At 50.1% G+C, this 8,435-nt stretch overlaps 1 protein-coding gene across 1 annotated transcript; it reads right to left on the bottom strand.

Moving 5' to 3' along the window:
- LOC135810369 (uncharacterized protein K02A2.6-like) lies at positions 1-4,308 on the bottom strand. Its single transcript, XM_065323861.1, has one exon. It carries the CDS (start codon positions 4,306-4,308, stop codon positions 1-3), a length of 4,308 nt encoding a protein of 1,435 aa, XP_065179933.1.
- Positions 4,309-8,435: the final 4,127 nt, after the last annotated feature.

Below are 8,435 nucleotides of genomic sequence, written 5' to 3'. Positions count from 1 at the left end.
TCAATCATAGGACTGTCCATGATGCGAACCAATGTTTAAACGCTGGGGTGGCTTGCGCTGACGTGCGCTGCGGCGGGACGGCGGCGGCGGGGAAGAGGCGTCAGCAGCAGCCGGTTGGACAACAAGCGGTGCAGGCACAAGTGGGCGATACGGACGCAGGAATTTGCGGTTCCGCCAATAAATGCGACCACTCGGCAACTTCACTAGGTAGTCCCGATGATTACCGACAGCAACAATGACCCCACGAATAGACCACTGCTTGGTGCGCGGATGCTGAACATCCACGTGGGTGCCGAGGCGGAGCTGCGGCAACGAGCGACGAGTTGACGACTTGTCTGTGACGGAATCGTCGGATGGCATGGCAGTCTCATCACGTGTCGTCGCTTTGGAGAGCCAGGATGAATCAAACTCCTTCCAATGTGCAATGACGAATGACTGGAGAGAGCGGCCATATAGGAGCTCAGCGGGGCTCTGACCAGAGGAGCCAGGTGTGTTTCGCCATTCCAGTAGCCCTCGGCGGAAGTCATCTGTGTCAAGATTGCCATTCACGGTTGTCTTGGTGATAAGACGCTTCATGGCTTTGACAGCAGCTTCGGCGTGCCCATTACTCTGCGGGTAGTGGGGAGAGGACATGACATGGTTTACCTGCCAGCGCTTACAAAACTCAGCAAACTTATGCGAGGAGAACTGGGGACCACCATCTGTACACAGCACAGCAGGAACACCAACATCAGAGAACCAGCGACGGAATGCGAGTATCACGTCATGCGATGAGGTGGTGCGGCCAGTACGCGCGACACAGGGCCAACCGGTCAAACGATCTGCATACACAAGAAAGTCGTGACCTTGACAAGTGAACAAATCGGCAGATGCACATTCAAACGGGAGTGTTGGGGTTCGGTCGTGCAGCAGGGGCTCAGCTGGCTGGGACGACTGGTGTTCGCGGCAAGCAGGACAAGAACGAACGAGTGTATCAATGTCCTTGGTGATACCGGACCAGTATACAAGCTGACGCGCACGAGACTTAGTACGCACTAGGCCTTGGTGTGAAGCGTGGAGGTTGTGCAATACCTGAGCACGCAATGATTCAGGAACAACAATGCGGTTGCCCTTCAACACAATGCCATGGTCGACGGAGAGATGCTCACGTCCATTCCAGTACGCACGTAACGGAGCAGGCAACTTCTGCTGGCGATCAGGGAATCCAGTCAAGATACACTCAATCAATGACTGGTACGTGGCATCTGCAGCTGCAGCTTCCCGCAGCTCTGCAACCTTGAGATTCGCATTCGGCTCAGTGTCCGAGTGCACCATGCAGATCTGAATGCTGCGGCAATGAAGCGACGGGGCTTCACCAAGCTCATCAGTGGTGGAAGGAATGCCAACAGGATTCCGGGACAGCGCATCGGCGAAGGCATTTTCAGAACCTTTTCGCCAAGATGCCTGCAGCTGATAGGCTTGGAGCTTGAGGCGTAATCGTAGAAGACGCGGGTTCTCGATCTGATCCAACGAATATGAGTTGATGATCGGAATCAGGGGCTTGTGGTCGGTGACTACTTCAAATGGCGCACCAGACAGGTAGATGCGGCATTTGCGCACGGCCCATACTACAGCGAGCATTTCCAACTCGATGACAGCATAACGTGTTTCAGCATCAGACAGGTAGCGGGATCCACACTGAATAATACGCCACTGATCATTCTGCTTTTGCCAAAGCACGAATCCGAGACCTCTTAGAGCGGATGCATCGGTTTCAAGCCGGAGGTCTTGACCAACTTGATAGAAAGCGAGAACCGGAGGGGACAAGAGAGCTTCCTGCGTCCGTTCAAACGCTGCAGTGTGGCTAGCGTCCCACATGAACTCACGGGAGGTCTTGAGCAGGCCACGCAGAGGATTGGTCAACTCGGCTAGATGTGGAGTGAACTCGCCACATTGGTTCACTAGACCGAGGAACGAACGGAGATCGGTTCTGTTGGCGGGTACTGGAAACTGGCGAATACCGGACGTCTTATCATCGTCGACGACCCAGCCATCAGGCGTGACGTTGTAGCCGCAGAAATGGATACGTTGCGTACCGAACACAAACTTGGCGGGGCTGAACGTGATACCATGCTCCCTGGCGCAGAGCAGAATCTCGCGCACGTGGCTGACATGCGACAGAAAGTCGTCGTCGTACGCTAGGCAATCATCGACTACCTTGCCGAGACGCGGGATGGCAGAGAACGCAGCATCAGTGCGCCGGTTGAACTCATCCCCAGCAGATATTAGACCCTGCGGGTTCCGTAGATAACGATATCTGCCGTACGGGGTGATAAACGTGGTGAATTCCTGAGCAGTGTCACTGAGAGGAATCTGCCAGTAGCCGTGCCTTGCATCGAGCTTCGTAAAGAACTTAGCAGAGCCAACTCCAGAGACAACGTCACGTGCCGTATGTACGGGATGCGCGGGACGACGGACTTGGTCGTTCAGCCGCTTGAAGTCAACTGTGAGGCGCTTCTCAGTGCTGCCCTTCTTGTCTACTATGACAATCGGATGGCACCATTCACTGGGCTCTGTCACTGGTTCAATAATCCCGTCGCTGACCATGCCATCGAGCTGAGTCTTGATCTGGTCACGGAATGCATACGGTATTGGTCGAGCAGTGTGCACACAGGAAGGCTTAGAATCATGCTGTAGCTCAATTTCCATTGGCGGACCTTCCATTGGCTTCAGACCGGAATCCGAGAAAACGTCAGCGAACTCTTGCAGGAGCTGCTCACGTGTCCGCGCTAACTCAGCATCACTAGGATGAGCGCATGACGAAACAGCTGCACAGATCTTGGGTGAAGATGCACCCTCGTGTTCAGCGGTGAATTGGACTGGCCAATCAGGTGGGAGAAACTTCAGCGCACGCAATGAGGTATGAGAGAGCAGGGCATCGTGTAGACCCTTGTACACATGGATGACGGTTTCATGCTGCGTCTCACCGACTCGTAGAGTCGCACGTATCTTGCCCAGGTTGCGTAGCGGCTCACCGGTCACAGCCTGCACACAGTCGTGGTCGTCATCTAAGTTCTCGACGAACCCACCGATCTGCGTGAGGTGCTCCTCACCAATGGCATCAACGTCGCTGCCTGTGTCTGGTGTCCAGGACAGTTGGGATGGCTGATCCTCTGTTTGCAGCATGGTCGAAACAGGTACTGTGCGACGGTCCACGCGAGACGCACGCTGTAGCTTCAGCTGTCCAAGCTTGGCAGCAGAGCTAGTCTTCGGCTGTTTCTGGCTCTTGCACATTCGCTGAAAATGCCCAATGCCATGACAGGAGTTGCACTTCTTGCCCTTGGCAGGACATACAGATTTCGTGTGGTCAGAACGACCACAATTTGGACAAGTGGACTTGGTCGCACTTGACTTAGAGTCAGCTGGCTTGTGACGTTTCTGCTGCTTGTACGCCGACTGCTTGGCAGCACTTGCCTGGAGGCCAGGACTGGGCATGTGTGCCTTGGTGTGGTATGCTGCTTCCTCCGTCCGACAGAGGGTGACAGCCTGGTCAAGCGTGAGACCATGAGTTGCGAGCAACTTGTGTCGCGTCTCATCGTTCCGCACACCAATGACGACGCGGTCGCGCAGAGATTCCTCCTTGAGGGTACGGCCGAGGCCTTTGCACTGCGCACAGCAGCGAGCATCACACGTTCCACATAGGCTGTGTGACAAGAAGTCGCATGCACTTTGTAGTTCACACAGGGCTGTGTAAAACGCATCAAATGATTCTCCAGCTTGCTGGACACGCTGGTAAAACTCTATGCGGTCCAACAGTGGGTTACGTTGCCGTCTGATATACGCCTGAATGCGCTCCAGCATCAGGTCAACGTCAGCTGAAGCTGGTATGCAAATAATATCCTCTCGGATAAAACGTCGCAGCTCCTCATCGAAACACTGACGGAGTGTTGCCACTCTGGCCTCACGAGCCTGGCTGGCCAAATGCTGGCAAACACTAAAATCTCTCCAGCTTTCAACGAAGGAGTGAAAATCAGCCAGCGTCGCAGACGACAATAAGTGTGGGCAGGACACACTGTTCACTGGCCGTGGTGCTGAGGTCTGCGAGGTGGACAGAGCTGGTGCTGAGGGCTGCGGAGTGAACTGAGGCTGCGATGGTGATAGCGACCTGCTCTGAACATTCTTGAACAGATCTTGCATCGCCTTATCACGAGCCTCAGCTGCACGCATCTGCTGCTCCATAAATTTCATCAGGACACCCATTTGAGATTCCTGCTGTCGCTCGGTCGCGGAGGACAGGTCAAATCCGGTATCGTCCTGTGATTGTTCCATTACGATTAGTCACTCGTCCACGAGTACGAACAAATACACTACTAAAATAATTCAACTGAGACAGAGTTTCGATCGCGGAAACTACTACTTCATACGGAAAAAAACAACTGGGCCCGTGCAAACACTACAAGGTGCGGACACAAGGCACGGACACAGGAAAGAACAAGTTCACTGCGCCATGATACGTTTTATTCGTGAAGACTTGGGAACAGAAACAAAACATGTCATGAGAAAGAACAACAGGAAAAAGAAGCACACTCAACTAATCTGTGTGTGTGCGTGCATGCAGTACAACTATGACGTAATGAATATAGATACACATCAACCATGAACTGCACAAACCGGCACTAGAAGTACACCAGGATACTTACACCAGGCTACTTACAGTCGCAAACTTTCCGGTGAGATACCTTTACAGGGATGACGTTGCGAAATGGAAAGCATAGCGAGGAACTCATGTACTTTCCCTCCAAAGGCTACTCGTACCGTTTTTCCTCCTAGCGACTTCATGCCAAACCGAGTTAGCGTCACTATGAGTATGAGGGTGCAAGTCGTCAACTGCGCCAATACCGGTAGCCTTGAAGGCAAGTTGAAGTAATTAGTTGGCAGCCAAATAGACTAACACATGCCCGCAGGCACTGGAAAGAAAATAGGTTTCCGTTTGGGAGAAGGCAGGGTCCGAGGTAACTGTAACCGTATTAGAGAAACTTCAGCGATGTGAGCACTAAAGAGTTTGGAGGGAATGGAGCAGAGAAAGCAAAATTTAATAATTTTTCTGACCCATCAGTCGGAGGCCACTCTGGAGTCTGAACGGGGCCGGGGCTGCACCGCACGACTCACCACCACGAGGTGAGAGCCCCGCAGGAAGGTCTACTGCAAATCACAGTAGTAAGACTAAGTAAGCAGTAGGTGTCTGTTTCCAGCGCAAATCAAAGACTTCACACAGTCTTCAGCATGCAGGCCGGCCTGGGATAGGGAGATCGGAGAACTCAGGGCGCGTTTGGTTGGTACGAACTAGAACAGGATTCACCAGAACAGCGCGTTTGGTTGGGACTGCACCTGTTCTGGGTCGGCCAGAACATGTTCTGCTTGCTCCGGCCTCGAGGCCGGAGCAGACCGAGCAGTTTCACTTTTTCACAGTGAAACCTGGCGGGAACATCGATTTTGGTCCCAAATGATCACGTGCATACGCTTTTGGGTTGGACTCGTTGTACCGTACAAAGTGACCATGGTGACCATACACAGTTTTGAAGGATGTGTTGTGCGCCATCTATGGATCTGCCACATCGATCGATTTTGCTGCGCGATCTGTCGATCGACAGATCGCGCAACGATCGATCGATCGCGCAAAATCGATCGATCGCGCAACAAAAAAAAAGAAACCAAATCGATCGATTGTGAGCTGGGCGCGGAGTAGGTATTTTACTACTCCCTCGTGAACGGCATCATCGTAATCAGTACTCGCACTGGTACGAGTACTTGGCGACTGGCCGCACACCACTCAGTAAACAGTAGATGACGATTCTTTGAAGAAGTAATGGTTGACGTTGTCGAACATTCAGACCCACTGGAGGCGTTCCACAGCCTGGAGCCCGCTGATAAGGATTTTGATGTGACTTGAGTAAGTACTAAAGTGATGTCAACACTAGTTCTACGTACTCTCAGTCTCTCTCTCTCTTTTTTCGGCGTCAGACATTGAGGAGGAGATATAGATGACTGGATTTCGTTTGTAAAATAATGAGTAATTTCTGCAATTTGTGATCGAATCAGCATGCTGTCAGCTGTACCAGTCCACATCCCATCGTAATCAGCGACCAGGCCAAGCGTGATATTTGCCTTGGTATTTCACTATGTGTGGTGAGAAGACGTCCATTCACGTCTGAGAAATTCATTTGCAAATGGGAAATCAACAGGCCTGTATTAGTATGGGCAGAATTCATCACCCGGGCCGCTATTGAAGCTTTGCACAGTTGTCAATGTCCAACGGCCTATTTATACGAAGACCTGTGGTGGCTACGTGATTCTCTTAAACCTGTGATCATGTTTTCCAAGATCATTTCAGTAGCAGACATATGAAACGCTACGCCGGGCCTGAGCCCGAGGCAATGTACGGACGTGGCCGTGCTGCACTGAACCGCGTGGCATCATCGTCACGTATGATGGAGTCAACATGACTGCGCCCTGCATATGCATCATACATCTGATAGTACGTTTATTGCCCTATCCTTGGAGAGTGGGCCACCAGGGAAGGCTGGGTTTCCGACTTGGCTTCACCTATAATGCTCATGATTGAACACGCTCTTGGAGAATAAATGTAGAATCCGGCTGAACATTGAAACCAGATAGCATCGCGTTTCTGCGCTGCACCTCACAACACCATTGACATACAACCAGGAAGAGCTGGGAACTTGAGGGAAGTGACGGAAAAGTCAAAGAGGAAGTGAAGAAGATTGAAGAAGAGGATCAGTAATCATCAAGGAGGCCAAAAAGAGGTCACCTACGAGCCAAATGGCTCTTGATGTGATGATGTGCAGGCAGGTATGCTGGAATTGGATAGACTCTTTTGGTCAATTTTTGGCCTATCCCACATCTTTCTACCGCAGCTCTGGCAGATTGATTGGTACTATACCCCTGAATTTATACATTTCTGAGCTCTGTGACACGTTACCTAGCTCGTGAATGTCGTCTTTCAGCCATTCATCATTGCTTATTTTGACATTTGATGAGGAGCCGATCATGACTATTTTTGAGGATGCGCATGTCAGAACGCTTTGTTGTGACATGCTCATCTAAAGGATTTTGCAACTGTTTCTATTAATACCTATAATAGTAGTACGAAATAATTAGGGCTCAAACGGTCACGGTCACAAAAATACCCGAGCCCGCTACCCGTTGCAGCCCTGATTTTTTTCGTCGGACTGGCCCCTTTCCATTCCCTCAACAAACAAAGGAATTATATAATGAACACTGGATCACTTATTATTCTGCTCGGTGCATGGACCAGTACAGGAACCGACACTCAATACAGTCAACTTCGCTTATAACGACACTCGGCAGGGCATCAAAAAGGTGTCCTTATTCGTGAAGTGTCGTTATACCCAAAGTCTCATTATATGTATTACACTGGGATGGGACTTTGCTCTGGGCATGGAAATTCTGTCGTTATTCGCGAATTGTCGTTATATCCGCAGTCGTTATTAGCGAAGGTGACTGTACTTACTGTTATGTTGATGGATGGATGTGGTTTATAGGATCGCTCTTCCGAACGAGAACACTGTTTCTGGTTCATTGAAGTAGGGATACTGTGCATGTATTATAATGTGCATGCTTAGCTACAAGATGAAATGGATCCAGCCATTGAGTAAGAGAAGAGTTTCAATATTTTAATTCTATTAAAGTATACACCCGGGACCTATACACGGGCTTTTACGGTAACGTTATAATTATCTCAATGTTCCGGGTACGGCTATTTACCATGATGTGGGTATAATACTGGACATACATGTAGTCTGTTTTCTATTTTGCTGCTCCTTGTTCTTTGGTGCGATTGGTGGCTCGGAACAGGCAGACATTATTTACCGATATAATCGCACAGGTCACATTGTAGAGTGCAGACCACCTAGTGCTTTGAAGATTCACTGCGATATTCCCATAATGTTATAATACATGTATGAAAATCAGCATCATTTTCTGTATGTTAAATGCCACAAATTGTTAGGCTTCACCGTAATATCAAGAGTACATAACCCCTCTTGGTAATATCCATGTTTAGTGTTCCGTTCACATCGGTTCATGCTGATCACCCGAAAGTGTCGTCTAAACAGGATATAGGGGTGTGCGGATAATGCTCGAAAAGGTGGGAGATTCTGCTCGAAAAGCTGTGAAATTGGCAGAACCATACAAACCTTATGGCGGGCAATTCCTCGAATTCTGCTCCATTTCTTTATCCACATACCAAACATGCATGAAACTTACCAGAAAAAGTACTGAATTCTGCCAATTTTTCTGCCCGCATATGCCTAACAGGATATGTCCGCGCCGGGGGGATTATTTTTCAAATAATCTCCTCAATGTCATGTACATAATTGTCGCCGGTCACAGCGGCTTCACAAAACGTAGACTTTCCC

Source organism: Sycon ciliatum, chromosome 2 (genome assembly GCF_964019385.1).
Source record: "Sycon ciliatum chromosome 2, ocSycCili1.1, whole genome shotgun sequence".
Taxonomy (NCBI): Eukaryota; Metazoa; Porifera; class Calcarea; order Leucosolenida; family Sycettidae; genus Sycon; species Sycon ciliatum.
The sequence above is the reverse complement of the archived record's forward strand: the minus strand, read 5'-3'. Positions and strand labels throughout refer to the sequence as shown.